We start from the raw sequence: 14,769 nt of genomic DNA, 5'->3' as shown, positions 1-14,769 counted from the left end.
TTTTTAAAATTGCTGAATTTAGAGAATCCCGTTTTAACTAAGACACAAGTTTTAATTGGACTGTGCTTTATGTGTTAAAACTTAGATATCTCCTGGAGCACTTGTCTCGTATCAGTCGGGTTTTAAAGCAACCTGGGGGCAATGCTTTGCTAGTTGGAGTTGGAGGCAGCGGACGCCAGTCCATAACTCGCCTGGCCACATCAATGGCCCACATGACCTTGTTCCAACCGGAGATCTCCAAGAACTATGGCATGACAGAGTGGAGAGATGATCTTAAGGTTAGATTTCAAGATAAATTTAGACTTTGAGAAAAAAAACCAAACACTTGTAGCTTAATCTGAATTTCCTAAAAAAATGCAGATGCTGCTGAGGAATGCTGGAGTTAAAGGACAAAAGACAGTGTTTTTGATAACTGACACTCAGATTAAGGATGAAGCCTTTCTTGAAGACATTGACAGCGTGTTGAACACGGGAGAAGTGCCCAACCTGTTTGCTGTAGATGAGAAGCAAGAAATCATTGAGGTAAAATATTCTACATGCATTCACACACCAATGTGTCTCCAGTGAACAAAAGAGTCCCCTAAAATACATTTTTTCTTTGTTTATCTCAAGACAATTCGTCCCATCGCTCAAGCTGGAAAAAAAAGTGTTGAGCTGAGCCCTTTGACTCTGTTTGCCTTCTTCGTGGCTCGCTGTAAAGAAAACTTGCACGTAGTTGTGGCCTTTAGTCCCATTGGAAAAGCTTTTCGGAAGCGTCTGAGGCAATTTCCGTCTCTCATCAACTGCTGCACCATTGACTGGTTCCAGGTACCCTGTTAAATATTAGGCAGTGCTAATTACTGTAATATTAACATCAAACACATTTCCATAAGAAATCAAGTTAATCTACTTATTTAAAGACAGTGTTGTGTAATATTCTCCTGTTTGTTTATACATTCATCTCTCTGTCCCCAATCGCAGCCATGGCCAGAGGAAGCTCTTGAGCGAGTTGCCAATTCATTCTTGGAATCACTTGAGATGAGTGAAAATGAGAGGCAGGAGGTCATAACCATCTGCAAAACCTTTCACACCTCTGCAAATCAGCTCTCTGACAAGTAAAACACGTTTTTCAGGAACCTGCTGATTCAAAGGTGCACCATGTAAATGTGAGAGTGTTTGGTTTTGTTGTTGTGGTTAATTGCAGATTCCAAGCTGAACTGGGTCGCTATAATTATATCACTCCAACATCCTACCTTGAGCTGATTGCAACTTTCCAGCAGCTTATTTCTCAGAAAAGAGAGACCATCATGAATGCAAAACAGAGGTATATCAATGGTTTAGATCAGCTGGCCTTTGCTGAGTCTGAGGTAAGCGTAGTGCCACACCTGCCTGATTTTTCCCTTTAACATCATTTTTATATACAGCATGCTGTCAATGGGATTATTTTTACAAGGTCTTGAATTTACTACAACTGTTCTGATAAATGTTTTTGTCTGAAGGTTGCTAAAATGAAGAAAGAACTGGTAGATCTCCAGCCCAAACTGGAACAGGCAAAGATAGACAACACCAAAATGATGGAGGTGAAACTGTTTCACACCACATTACCACTTAAACTGTAACTCCATTCGTAGACATTTTTTTAATGTAAACATATATTTGTTTTAAATTATTTCTCAGGTGATTGAAGTGGAATCTATTGAAGTAGAAGCCAAAAGTAGAGTTGTTCATGTTGACGAGGAGGCAGCAGCCATGAAAGCCAACGAGGCCCAGGCTCTGAAGAGTGAGTGTGAGAATGACTTGGCTGAAGCCTTGCCTGCACTGGAAGCAGCTCTGACTGCCTTGGACACATTAAAGGTGAGCTATATCTCCCAACACATTTTTCCATCCAGATCAAACAATACCAAAAAAAAAGCCTGTTTTTCTGCAGCCCTCCGACATCAGTATAGTGAAGGCAATGAAAAATCCACCCTCCGGAGTGAAGCTGGTTATGGCAGCTGTATGTGTGATGAAGAATGTGAAGCCAGATAGGATACCCGACCCTGCTGGAACTGGGAAAAAGGTCAGACCAGGAATCTTTCAAAGGGTTGTTTACCGGTACTTATTTCATCAAAATACTTTGTCTTTGAAATACTTTGCATTTTAAATTGAGGTCTCTTTATTACCTAGATATTAGACTACTGGGGTCCAAGCAAAAAGCTCCTGGGAGACATGAACTTTTTACGAGATCTTAAAGAGTATGACAAAGACAACATTCCTGTGAGTTTCGATAAAAATGCTGTTTTAAATTGAAACAAGGAAAAAAAAACATATATTTTGTCCTAACAAAAATATCAATTTATGAACTGCAGGTTCCTGTGATGCAAACAATTCGGAACGAGTTCATGACCAATCCTGACTTTGATCCCAGCAAAGTGGCAAATGCCTCCTCTGCAGCGGAAGGCCTTTGCAAGTGGATCACAGCAATGGAAGTTTATGACAAAGTCGCCAAGGTGCAATGATTCTTTGCATTTTTCTCCTTTTTTTTCTCCTTTCCTTTAACGATAGTAGCTGTATGCATACTCCTGCACATCCCTTAATCTCAAACAGTCTTTTTTTTTTTTTTAAGGTTGTGGCTCCAAAGAAAGCTAAACTTGCCGAGGCACAGGAGTCTTTGGCTGCTACTAAGGCTGTGCTGGACCAGAAGAGAGCAGAGTTGAAGGAGGTTGAAGACCGTTTGACTGCTCTTCAAAAAACTTTTGAGGAGAAGACAGAGGAGAAGGCCCGGCTAGAGATGCAAGTGGAATCATGTGCCAGGAAGTTGGAGCGAGCAGAAAAGCTCATTGGTGGTCTGAGTGGGGAGAAAATAAGGTCACAACCAAACTATAATAATCTGTTGTTGGCGGTTTTTGTTGTGGCTGTATTAGTTAAGACCATAACATGTTTGAATCTAAATACACCCATAGATGGTCTAAAGCAGCAGACGACCTGCAGAACACTTACGACAACTTGACAGGAGACGTTCTTATTTCTGCTGGCGTCATCGCCTACTTGGGACCTTTTACTTCTGGCTTCAGACAAAATTGCACCAAATTATGGACTACACTTTGTCAAGTAAACATGCCACTATTTTCCCTTTTTTGTGTCTTTTAAAATAAATATTTTTAATTTCTGTTAATTGTTTTTTTATCTAAACATCTCTAGTCTAAAAACATTCCATCTTCAGACGACTTCTCTCTCAGTAAAACTCTGGGCAATCCTATTGAGATAAGGGCTTGGAACATAGCAGGCCTTCCCAATGACTCTTTCTCTATCGATAATGGTGTCATAGTGAGAAACTCACGCCGATGGTGAGTCTCCATTAAAACAGTAACGCTCATCAAACATCCGCTTGAATTTAAAGACGTGCTACTTTGTTTGAAATTGTCCCCTTTGTAGGCCTTTGATGATTGACCCACAAGGTCAAGCTAACAAATGGGTGAAGAATTTAGAAAAAGACAACAACCTGAATGTGATCAAGCTAACAGATGGGGACTACATGAGAACCCTTGAAAACTGCATTCAGTTTGGAACCCCACTGTTGCTGGAAAATGTAGGAGAAGAGCTGGATCCATCACTGGAGCCACTGCTGCTAAAGCAAACATTCAAACAAGGTGCTGTTAATGTAAACATGCAACATCGCTTCACTCATTTTGTGATAGCATTCCCTGAAATGCCTCGATTCACAAACTTTTTGTTCTATTTTAAGGTGGTGTGGAAAGCATAAAACTTGGGGAGCGAGTGATCGAGTACTCTGCTGACTTCCGTTTCTACGTTACAACCAGACTCAAGAACCCGCACTATTTACCAGAGGTGGCCACTAAAGTGTCCTTGCTCAATTTCATGATCACGCCAGAGGGTCTGGAAGACCAGTTGCTGGGAATTGTTGTTGCAAAAGAGAGGTAGAACCAGATTAACTAGAAGATGTCAAAAACAATTTCTTTGTTCCTATAATCACACCATTGTTTGACCTTCAGGCCCGAACTGGAAGAGGAGAGAACTGCTTTAATCCTGCAGTCAGCTAATAACAAGAGACAACTAAAGGAAATTGAGGATAGCATACTAGAAACTCTTCAGTCTTCCAAGGGAAATATCCTGGAGGATGAAAGTGCCATTCAAATTCTAGACTCAGCAAAGATAATGTCTAATGAGATCACCAAAAAACAACAGGTGGGAACATATAAAAATAAAATCTGGGCGTTGGAATGACAAATCTAATTTAATAACAATCCATCTCCCTTTCAAATTCAGATTGCAGAGAAAACGGAACTCAAGATAGCTGAGTCTAGAGAGGGCTACAGAGAGGTCGCCAAGCATTCATCTATCCTCTTCTTTAGTATTGCTGATCTTACCAACATTGACCCCATGTACCAGTATTCTCTCATCTGGTTTGTCAACCTCTACATAAACTCTATACAAGACAGGTGAGCAACACGTATGCAAATATATTTTAGCTATAACTTTGAGGAAAATTCCAAAAGTTCCCCTTGATTCAAATAAAAAGTAGACTGTTTTAGAGGGTTTTTACATCTCTATTAATAACAATCATTATTGAGACTATCTTTATCATTTTGCTGTTGTTCAAACAACTAAATTAAAGTTTGAACAGGCTGTATACACTTTTTGTTGTAAATAAAATTGCTTCTCTAAAGGCTTTTAAATTTCCTCTCAGCATCAAATCCAAGGTTCTGAAGCAAAGACTTGAGTACCTCAAAGATCACTTCACCTACAACCTGTACTGCAATGTTTGCCGTTCTCTCTTTGAGAAGGACAAGCTTCTTTTCTCTTTTCTTCTCTGCTGCAATTTGCTGTTGTAAGTGTTTTGTATTTTTTTTATATTGAAAAATTGTCAAAACATGAAATCAGGATTGAAAAGGGACTGTTTATTAATGTCTTCTAAGAGCTAGGAAAGAGATTGAGCACTCAGACCTGATGTTCTTGCTCACTGGGGGAATAGGACTACAGAACACCGTGGCCAATCCAGACCCCAGCTGGCTTCAGGACAAAAGCTGGGATGAAATCTGCCGAGCTAGTGAACTTCCAGGTTTCCAAGGATTAAAGTAAAAAAGAATATTCATTCAGCCAAAGCATTTTTTTTATTAATTGTACCTACCTGATCACCCTACTAGTGTTTGTGGTTTCACTTTGACCAAATGACTGTATTTTCACAGAGAGGCTTTCATTAAAAATCCAGAAGACTTTAAGCTAATTTATGACAGCAGGGAGCCATGCAGCATTGACTTGCCTGCACCCTGGTGTGAGAAACTCACAGACCTGCAAAAGATGATCATTTTTCGGTGTCTCAGACCTGATAAGATGGTGCCAGCAGTGACTAAATTTGTGACTCGCAATCTGGGCAAAAAGTTTGTCCAACCTCCTGCCTTTGACTTAACAAAGAGCTTCCTGGACTCAAACTCCACGATTCCTCTGGTGTTTGTTCTTTCTCCAGGAGCTGACCCCATGGCAAGTAAGTAACACAAACATTAATTGAATTGACTTGAGAATCCATTGGATCTTGTTTTTTTGTTTGTTTGTTTTTTTAATAAAATTGTTTCTCAACAGGTTTGTTAAAGTTTGCCAGTGACAAAAAAATGGATGGTTCGAGGTTCCAGTCTATTTCTCTGGGTCAAGGCCAAGGGCCCATAGCTGCTAAGATGATATTCACAGCCATGCAAAATGGATCCTGGGTGTGTTTGCAAAATTGCCACCTGGCTGTTTCATGGATGTCCAACCTCGAGAAGATCTGTGAAGACTTCAGCCTTACAACGTGTCACCAAGACTTTCGCCTCTGGCTCACCAGCTACCCTTCACCTAAGGTAAAATAGAGTACACTTTAATAATCACGGCTGTGACACTAACTACCTTTAAACCATCAGATTAAGCTTTTACCTAGTTATAATAAAATGTATATTCAGTTTTCTTGGAATTCAATTTATATTGTTTTATCAGTTTCCAGTGGGCATCCTGCAGAATGGAGTAAAAATGACAAATGAGCAACCAACAGGACTTCGCCTCAACCTTCTGCAGTCTTACTTGACAGATCCTGTTTCTGACCCAAACTTCTTTAATGGCTGTCCAGATAAGAAACCAGTGAGATTTGTGTTCTCTTCATTTCATAAAATCCATTTGAAACACAGATACTTTTACTGGTTCTGGTATTTTGTCACCAGGTTTGGGAGAAACTCCTCTTTGGGCTTTGCTTCTTCCATGCACTTGTTCAGGAGAGGAAAAAGTTTGGGCCTCTGGGCTGGAATATCCCCTATGGGTTCAATGAGTCTGACCTCCACATAAGCATGAGACAGCTTCAGGTATCCATTCACAACCGCTACTGTTTTGTTTCTGTTGTCACAAAATTTAAATACAGCTTGTGTCTCCTCTCCTTAAGCAATTTGTGAATGAATATGACAAGGTTCCATTTGAGGCGATAACATATCTTACTGGAGAGTGTAACTACGGTGGCCGTGTGACGGATGACTGGGATAGACGGCTCCTGATGACCACTTTAGCAGATTTCTACTGCGAAGACATTATCAAGACATTTCGTTACCCGTTATCACCAAGTGGCAAATATTTTGCCCCGCCCAAATCTAGCTATGAAGATTACATCCAATTCATTGAGGTACCAAAACTTTTAAAGTGATCATTATTTGAAACGTTCTATCCATCAGTGCAATGACTTTTTTGTGTTTTAGAATCTACCAATCAGTCAGCAACCAGAGGTGTTTGGGCTGCACGAAAATGTGGACATTTCCAAAGACTTACAGCAGACAAAACTACTGTTTGATTCACTGCTGCTTACCCAGGGTGGAGGAGCCATGGGAGGGGTCAGCTCTGGGGGTGACAACACCCTATATGATATCGCAAACAATATACTCACTCAGGTAAGAAACAAGTAAACCTTATATCCATACTGTAGTTTCTAGAAACGCAGTGGTGCAGCTCTGGTATTGGTGATTTTGTCCCGTTAAAAAACAGACACAACCTTTGTTGGTTTACATTAAATGCTCACAAACAATTAAAATGATCACTTATATGGCCCAGAATAAGTTAAAGTATTTCTGAAGATCTTGAAAAAAATACTCTGTACAATTACCATATTCCAGGTTTTTTTCTAAATTAGATATAGCTGTTACTTTAAATTCAATAATTTAACAAAATACTTAAACAACCCGACAGTTTCTCCCTGTTCTTTTGTTCCCTTATACCCCATCTCTATCATCCCACTCCCTCGCTTTATCTTCTTTTTTTGTCCGTCCAGTCAAACAAAAAATGTATACAAAAGCGGTTTATACAAATGTACACCTCATGTTTCATAAGATTCACACCCCCTATTGTAACAGTAAAATCTGTCCAACACAGGAGGCCTTCAGCTCAAATTAAAAAAAATAGTTAAAAAAAAAGGAGAAAAAAAACACTGAACAACTAAATAAATTACCAGACTAGAGAGGTCGTGCTATTCATTAAGGAAATTACATAGTTTTTTGCAAATGAAGCCCAAAGATTTGACTCATTATCTGAAATGTTTGACAGGTTGATGCAGACAACGCTAAAAACACTCATCAATATGCCTCTCCTAATCTTTGGAAAATTCCTCTTTGCAGACTTACCAAAAACAAGATCAGAAACAACAACACTAAAATCCTGTTGTAAATTCTTTAATGAAACACCAGTGTTGCACATTCTAATAAAAAATTATGCCAGGGAAAACATTATTAATATTCTCTTGGAAATTAGAAAACACACATTCTATAACCAGAAACAAAATCTATGACTAAAAGTTAGCAAATTCAATGGCATTTCTCTCAACCTTAGTGCATTTATTTTGCTTTTTTTTTTAATTCTATGTAATAAGATAAATGATGTAAACTTTTTATACACTTAATAGTCTGTGGCAAAGCCATTTTAAATAAATGGGTTGAATAGATGCACCTTTGTCCTTTTTCTAAAATTCTATTAACATAATGTTCATTTGTTGTGTGCATTTAGTGCTGCATTTTTAGCTTAAACACTTGTCTTCTTCCTCAGCTTCCACCCACATTTGACAGAGAGGCAGTTCTCCTGAAGTACCCCGTGCTCTATGAAGAAAGCATGAACACTGTACTTGTTCAGGAAATGGAGCGTTACAACAGGTGGGAACAAACAGACAGCCGTCAACTTGGAGCAGAATAAGTTGTACTTGTCATCCTAGCTGTTTTTCTTGGTCTTTTAGGTTGTGCAGTACAATTTGTGTGAGCCTTCAAAACCTATTGAAGGCTCTCAAAGGCTTGGTGGTGATGGATTCAGAGCTGGAGGCAGTAGCAGGAAATCTAATAGTGGGCAAGGTCCCTGAAAAATGGGCCAAATTCTCTTACCCAAGCCTCAAACCCCTTGGCAGTTACATAACTGACTTTCTAGCAAGACTCAAGTTTTTACAGGTTAGAAATTTCTGGATGATTGAAATGACTTTTACCACATTATAAATATCTTTATCATTTTGTTTACTACACAGTTTTACACTTTATGTTCTACCATCCAAACCAGAGGGGTGTTTTTATGGCATCTCTGCCTTCACTGTTACTTTACATCTCCATAGGTTTGGTATGAAAATGGACAGCCCAAGGTGTTTTGGCTGTCTGGTTTCTTCTTCACTCAGGCCTTTCTAACAGGGGTTATGCAAAACTTTGCAAGGAAATACCAAATCCCTATCGACCTGTTAACCTTTGATTTTGAGGTTGGAAAATGCCCCCAAATTCAATTTAAAATCGATGTTTTGATTGTCCTGAAAAGATATTGACGGACATTTTTGTTTCTCTTACAGGTTCTTCCTATTGATAAGTCAGAAACACCTCCTGAAGATGGAGTTTACGTCAACGGACTGTTTCTTGATGGAGCTCGATGGGACAAAGAGAGGTACGTGAAATACAAAGGAACTGAGGAGCATGAATGCATCCTACACACCATGAGGCACACAAGCACATCCATTCATGTTGCAATAGGACATTTATTATTTAAAAATTAGATTTCCATGCTTTCAAATGAACACTTTTTTCACAAATGTCAGTGAACATCCCGTCTTTATGTTTACCTCTTTGCCCTCAGTGGAGTTCTGACTGAACAGCACCCCAGAATTCTGTTTGACTCCATGCCGATCATCTGGGTAAAGCCAAGTAAGAGCTGCCAATTCGCATATAAACATTTGTTACATGTTGAGCCATTCACAATAAAATGTCTTGCTTTTTACCCTAATCTAGTGCATTAACTAGGTTTTTCTATTTTTTGTCTGTAAAACAGCGGAAAAAAAGAACATGATTCAAACTGACAGCCTGTACGTCTGTCCCCTTTACAAGACCAGTGAGAGGAAAGGCACTCTCTCAACGACAGGCCACTCAACCAATTTTGTTATTGCAATGATGTTGTCAACCAAGAAGCGTCCACAGCACTGGATCAAGCGCGGTGTGGCCATGCTCCTCCAGCTAGACGACTAACATCTGATTACTCGCTGCTGTTATCAAACTGAGTGGTTCTGGAGAGTGCCATGTTCATTTTATTTAATTTTTTGGCTATTTCTGAATTCAGTTAAGAATATCAGTCTTTATAAATAAATATAAATAGGATTGTCTTCAGATACACACCTTGACACAGTGGAATTGGATAAGTAAGGTATAGTGCATGTACCAATAAAAAAATGCATAGCTGGATTAAATGTTCTTTCGTTTTTCGTTTTTTTAAATGATTAATAAATGTAAAAAGCATTCTGAAGAAAAACAATGGTGAGCTGGGTTCTTGATTTGTTGCCATGCTGTATCCATTCACATTTGGTTCTTCAAATGCACTTTTAGTCCGATGCGCTCACAGGGTATGACTGCTGTTCAGCCATCAGGCCAGGTGTCTCCTAGCAAGATCTTTGAGCTCTTACGCATGTATATTCAGTGGTAATAAAATGATCTTTTTCTAATTACATTTTCCAGTTCTACAAGTGAGCCTAAATTAAAAACATCTGGATTATTAATTGTCAAAGTAAAATAGTTGGTTAGTCCTACACAATCCCCTCTCTTATAGATGAATGCAACCAGACTACCACAACAGACTTAAATCTTTCATAATGTTCAGGAGAAAAGCAAAAGTATGATTCCCGCATCAAAGAAATCTTAACTCATGTTGATTTTTTTTAAAAACATTAATGTAAAAATCAACATTACAAATGAAAATATTTGCACATTAATAAATAATAATATATTAATAATACTTTAAGCCATTAAAATAGTATCCAATACAGTTAAATGTTAACATTTTAACTGTCTTTTCAGGGTTAGTGAGTGTGTTTAAGTGCAGTCTGGTGGCAGTTGTTGCAGTGCTTAGTGAGTAAAAGCTAGTGACTAGCTGCGAGCACCTTGTGATCTCATATTTATAGCAGAGGAACTATAAATACCTGCAGAATGTTTGTGGGTATTTGTACACTTGGGGAGCCAACTTGCTACACTGGTGGAGAACCAAGCAACAGGCGTCATTTTGTTTGAGGTAAACATCTTACAAATAACTGAAATACCATTTAATTAAGCTACAGGCCTGACTAATTAATTCTCAGGGCCACTGATGTTGCTGAGAGCTTCAGTTTTTTGCATGATGAACATTCAATTGTTTTTCTAGCTTTTTCCCCATGTTACCTCATTCTATCTTCATTCTAATAGAGTGAACAGCTGTGTGGTGCCTCTGTCAGTGCATTCTTTAAAGTTTTTCTTGGACAATGAGTCTGATTGGAAAACTCTGACAAACCATACAATGAATTCTTTAGCTAAATTATTTTTCTACTCAGCTAAACTGTGCTGCATTTAAAAGCGCTAGTTTGCCAGTTAAACGTGTTTCCTCATAATAAGTTCTTGTGTATTTGATAATCAGATGACCTCAAAAGCTGAAGATGACTTTTATCAGTCAGAAGATGACCTGGATGAAGATGAGGCAACCCAATATTTAATTGAGCAAAGTCTGATCCAGTACAGAAAACTTAAAGGACTGAATCCAAGGTTAAAACCTTTTGAATTACCTCCTCTTCAACTGTTACCTGTTGGTTGTGGGGATGTTTACGTTGTATTATTGCACACTTGGCAGAGATCTGAAACCCTGTAAAGACCCTGATGAGATATTCAAAGCAATCAAACAAGGTAAGATATTGGGTTGATTGTTTAACCTCTCACACTTCAGATCCCCAAAGCTGTCAGAAATTATGTTGCAACTTTCTGTTTCCAAATTCAGGCGATGAAAGTACACTCAACCAACTGATTTTACAACCTGAGAGTCTTTCGAGAGTTGATGAAAGAGGATGGATCCCACTACATGAAGCTGCTGTGCAGGAGAACAAAAAAATACTGGAAATGATTTTTTCATGTACAAAATTTTTAACTATGTCTCTCTTTTTTTCTTTTTTTTAGATGCTAATCCACTTCTTTGTATTTGGGTTGCAGCATCACTTCCAGGAGCAGCTCAATGTCGCACTTTGAAGGGAGAAACTCCTCTGTTTCTTGCTGTGGTCCATGGAATCAGGGAGAACGCAACATTCCTGTTACAAAATGGCTGCAGTCCAGACATCCAGAATGATGAACAGGATTCTCCGTTGGTGGCAGGTACCCAGCTTCCTTTGTAGTGTAAATTGCATTACCTTTAGCGAATACTCTATTTACCTGCAAATCTTCTCATTTGTTCTTTGTCTCCAAGCTATTCTAAACGACCAGTATGACTTGGCCACACTTTTGCTGCGTTATAATGCAAAAGTAGATCAAACGGGACCGCTGAACAGGACAGCTCTACATGAATCTGCCTTTTTAGGCTTGGAGAACTTTGTTTATCTGCTGTTAGAGTCGGGAGCCAACCCAAATGTGCTTGATGTCAAAAAGAAAACGCCACTGGCTCTGGCAGCACAAAATGGACACTTGAATGTAGCAGAGATTCTGATACATAAAGGTAAATAGCTTTTTTACCTTTTTTTTAATTATTTTTTTAGGAAAACATTAAAATATTGAAAAAAAAACAACTTAGATAATCCCCAAAATAGCAATAAGCAATTTATTTCCTTCTCATTTGGTTGTACTTTCTGTACCTCAACACATCTGGGAAACAAGCACAATAAGTTGTGAAAATTATCTGTTAGTTTGTGTTGGTATTGTATTTTATTTATTTATTTATTTTATTTTTTGCAGGAGCGTGTGTGCAGTCTGAACCGGAATCATATAGTGTTTTGTTTGATGCAGCTGCATCAGGGAACCCTGACATCATCTCTCTATTGCTGGACAGTGGAGCAGATCCCAACTTCCATCTGCACAGTGGGCATCTGCCAATTCACCGCGTGGCGTACTATGGTCACAGACTGTGAGCCAAAACCAAATGAACTTTCCAAGTTTTTGACAGACTTTTGAACTGTGCCGTGTTCTCATGTTGGGTCTCCTCTTTGGCAGAGCGCTGGAGGTCCTTCTCCCTGTGACTGAGCTGCAGGCTGTGAAAGAGAGTGGGATGAGTCCTCTTCATTCTGCTGCTGCGGGGGGGCATGCACATTGTGTGGAGACTTTACTCAAAGCTGGTTATGATCCAAACTTCATGCTCCACCCAAGACTACGCCGCAGCTACGATGACGATCGCAGGTCTGCCCTGTTTTTCGCAGTGTCAAATAACGATCTTCAGTGCACCCGCTTGCTGCTGGAGGCTGGAGCGATGGTAAACCAAGATCCTATCAACTGTCTACAGGTGGCTCTTAGACAGGGCAACTATGAACTTATCAACCTTTTGCTGAAATATGGGGCAAATGTCAATTACTATTCCCGTGTGAACACCACTCACTTCCCTTCAGCACTTCAATATGCCTTAAAGGACAAGGTCATGCTGAGAATGATTCTGAACCATGGTTACGATGTGAAGCGCTGCTTTGACTGTCCATATGGTGACAATTCACATGAATATGCTCCTTGGACAACGTCAGTCATCAAAGACATGGTGGTGAGACAAGCTTGTCTTCAAATATTGTTAGTTAAGAGGAAAAAAATGTATCTTTTTGTGTTACCCCTCATACACTTTTTCTCCTTTTCTATGGCCTTTTCTAGTTTTGTGAAGTGATAACAGCATCATGGTTGAAGCATTTGTGTGCTCAGGTGGTATGCACCATGCTTGACTACACTGACCATGTTTCATTCTGCTGTAAACTTGAACAAACCCTGAAGGAGCAGAAACAGTGGCAAGACATCTGCCACATTCAACGTGAGGAAAAAAAATCCTGAAATATTCCTAATTTAGATTAGCTAACTAATCTTAAAGTCTTCTTCTGTTTGACTGACAGGAAATGCAAGGAGCCTGAAGCACCTGTGCCGGTTGCGGATACGGGAGCACCTCACTTTTCTGCGCCTGAAAGCCCCATGTTTTATCAACTTCCTTCCTCTTCCTCCAAGGCTGAAAGATTACCTCCGTTACAAAGAGTTTGATGTTTATAGCAGAGGAAGCGTGGTTTAAATAGTCAAACACAATTAGAATATCACAAACATTAACAAAAGACTATGTGTGCGGAAAATTCCTTTTTATTGAATGTTTAAAAGAAAGGTTTTTCAAATAAACAACCCCTGTCATTATTATTCCCTTAAATGCTTGAGTTAATATTAAGCCTCAATTTTAAAATTTTGAAAGAACAACCCTGTTACCAATTTTTGCAGTTAACAGGGTTGCAAATCTGCAGTAATATCAGCTTTCTCTAAGGAGTAGATATCAGTTGTTCATCGGTTGCTGATGGCCAGGAGGACACAATTAGTAATGTAAATAAATTAATAATTAATACTAACAACAATAATTTTCGTATTCTGATTATATGCACAGTGTTGCACAAGGTAGAGGGAGACATTCATTTTAGGCTGACTATGTTGTAAATACATGATAACTGGAGGCAAGGTAATACCTTTTATTATTGGGTGGCCGTGGTGCAGCGGTAGGGTGGTTGACCCATGATTGTAAGATTGCAGGTACGATTCCTGCCTTGCACACCCATGTGTTGAAGTGTCCTTGGGCAAGACACTTAACCCCACCTTGCCTCTGGTGGGAGGTTGGCACCAGTGTTCAGCAGCGGAGCTGCCACCAGTGTGTGACTGTGTGAATGGGTCTGTGACTGTAAAGTGCCTTGGGCCTTGTAGGTAGAAATGCATAAGTATACGCCATTTACCATTATTAAAGCAAATGTTCCCACAGTTACAAAAGATACCTATTAAATAAATGATAAAAAATATTTTATTTTAACTGTTTCATTGTATTAGTTTGGACATAAGGAGGGTGGGAAAAGGGAAAATAGCATTTTAAGGACTTACTCAGACTTATTTGGTATTTTTTTAATTACTTTCAACAATTCTTTTATCTATTTTTTTTTAGATATTTGGTCTCAGGATAAGTAAATGTACTTGGAAACTTCAGGTTTTCGGTATTTTGTATGTTGAAAATTAATTCTGCTTAGAACTTTTGTTAGTCACTGATCTTTGATTGCCACCTTGTGGTGAAATAGAGCAATACAACTGTTAACGTTTTGGAAACGTTTTTTTTTGGCCTACTTCTCATATTTAATTTTGCTCTCTAACTGTACTAGTTTATAAGAAATCATAAACAAGCTTGACTGAATACATAATATACATTTTTTGTTTATACTTTAAAATATTGATAATGGATTTAAAATGTACAAATATGCCTATGGTTTTGTTTTAATATTTATCACATCATGTGTGCTTATTTTCTAATAAATTATTGCCAGAGAGATTTTTACTGAGCATCTCAGTTTCGTTTCCC

General features: G+C 38.8%; 2 protein-coding genes across 3 annotated transcripts in view; both read left to right on the top strand.

Moving 5' to 3' along the window:
• dnah12 (dynein, axonemal, heavy chain 12) overlaps nucleotides 1–9,671 on the top strand; it is a 29,078-nt gene extending 19,407 nt beyond the window's left edge. The window contains exons 44-74 of one of the 2 annotated variants that reach the window (XM_023956676.2): nucleotides 86–278; nucleotides 361–522; nucleotides 613–807; nucleotides 961–1,094; nucleotides 1,184–1,346; nucleotides 1,479–1,559; nucleotides 1,657–1,833; nucleotides 1,907–2,038; nucleotides 2,146–2,235; nucleotides 2,328–2,468; nucleotides 2,585–2,826; nucleotides 2,922–3,069; nucleotides 3,160–3,305; nucleotides 3,394–3,608; nucleotides 3,704–3,896; nucleotides 3,972–4,164; nucleotides 4,246–4,418; nucleotides 4,667–4,807; nucleotides 4,896–5,054; nucleotides 5,166–5,461; nucleotides 5,557–5,810; nucleotides 5,944–6,084; nucleotides 6,165–6,302; nucleotides 6,380–6,613; nucleotides 6,687–6,875; nucleotides 8,020–8,123; nucleotides 8,204–8,408; nucleotides 8,567–8,704; nucleotides 8,792–8,883; nucleotides 9,073–9,140; nucleotides 9,265–9,671. In XM_023956676.2, the coding sequence (XP_023812444.1) occupies nucleotides 86–278; nucleotides 361–522; nucleotides 613–807; nucleotides 961–1,094; nucleotides 1,184–1,346; nucleotides 1,479–1,559; nucleotides 1,657–1,833; nucleotides 1,907–2,038; nucleotides 2,146–2,235; nucleotides 2,328–2,468; nucleotides 2,585–2,826; nucleotides 2,922–3,069; nucleotides 3,160–3,305; nucleotides 3,394–3,608; nucleotides 3,704–3,896; nucleotides 3,972–4,164; nucleotides 4,246–4,418; nucleotides 4,667–4,807; nucleotides 4,896–5,054; nucleotides 5,166–5,461; nucleotides 5,557–5,810; nucleotides 5,944–6,084; nucleotides 6,165–6,302; nucleotides 6,380–6,613; nucleotides 6,687–6,875; nucleotides 8,020–8,123; nucleotides 8,204–8,408; nucleotides 8,567–8,704; nucleotides 8,792–8,883; nucleotides 9,073–9,140; nucleotides 9,265–9,458 (5,131 nt within the window). In that variant the 3' untranslated portion in view covers nucleotides 9,459–9,671. Of the gene's footprint in view, nucleotides 1–85; nucleotides 279–360; nucleotides 523–612; nucleotides 808–960; nucleotides 1,095–1,183; nucleotides 1,347–1,478; nucleotides 1,560–1,656; nucleotides 1,834–1,906; nucleotides 2,039–2,145; nucleotides 2,236–2,327; nucleotides 2,469–2,584; nucleotides 2,827–2,921; nucleotides 3,070–3,159; nucleotides 3,306–3,393; nucleotides 3,609–3,703; nucleotides 3,897–3,971; nucleotides 4,165–4,245; nucleotides 4,419–4,666; nucleotides 4,808–4,895; nucleotides 5,055–5,165; nucleotides 5,462–5,556; nucleotides 5,811–5,943; nucleotides 6,085–6,164; nucleotides 6,303–6,379; nucleotides 6,614–6,686; nucleotides 6,876–8,019; nucleotides 8,124–8,203; nucleotides 8,409–8,566; nucleotides 8,705–8,791; nucleotides 8,884–9,072; nucleotides 9,141–9,264 lie in introns of those variants that run through there. The other variant, XM_078950531.1, reaches the window with a different exon arrangement.
• Nucleotides 9,672–10,424: 753 nt separating this feature from the next.
• On the top strand, nucleotides 10,425–14,750 carry asb14b (ankyrin repeat and SOCS box containing 14b). Its single transcript, XM_004070759.4, has 10 exons — nucleotides 10,425–10,491; nucleotides 10,870–10,994; nucleotides 11,080–11,132; nucleotides 11,224–11,355; nucleotides 11,433–11,591; nucleotides 11,683–11,928; nucleotides 12,165–12,333; nucleotides 12,420–12,954; nucleotides 13,059–13,212; nucleotides 13,292–14,750. Exons 2-10 carry the CDS (start codon nucleotides 10,870–10,872, stop codon nucleotides 13,459–13,461), a joined length of 1,743 nt encoding a protein of 580 aa, XP_004070807.1. The 5' UTR covers nucleotides 10,425–10,491; the 3' UTR covers nucleotides 13,462–14,750.
• The last annotated feature ends 19 nt before the right edge of the window (nucleotides 14,751–14,769 follow it).

Source organism: Oryzias latipes, chromosome 7 (genome assembly GCF_053564925.1).
Source record: "Oryzias latipes strain Hd-rR chromosome 7, Olatipes_Hd-rR_3.1".
NCBI lineage: Eukaryota > Metazoa > Chordata > Actinopteri > Beloniformes > Adrianichthyidae > Oryzias > Oryzias latipes.
The sequence above is the reverse complement of the archived record's forward strand: the minus strand, read 5'-3'. Positions and strand labels throughout refer to the sequence as shown.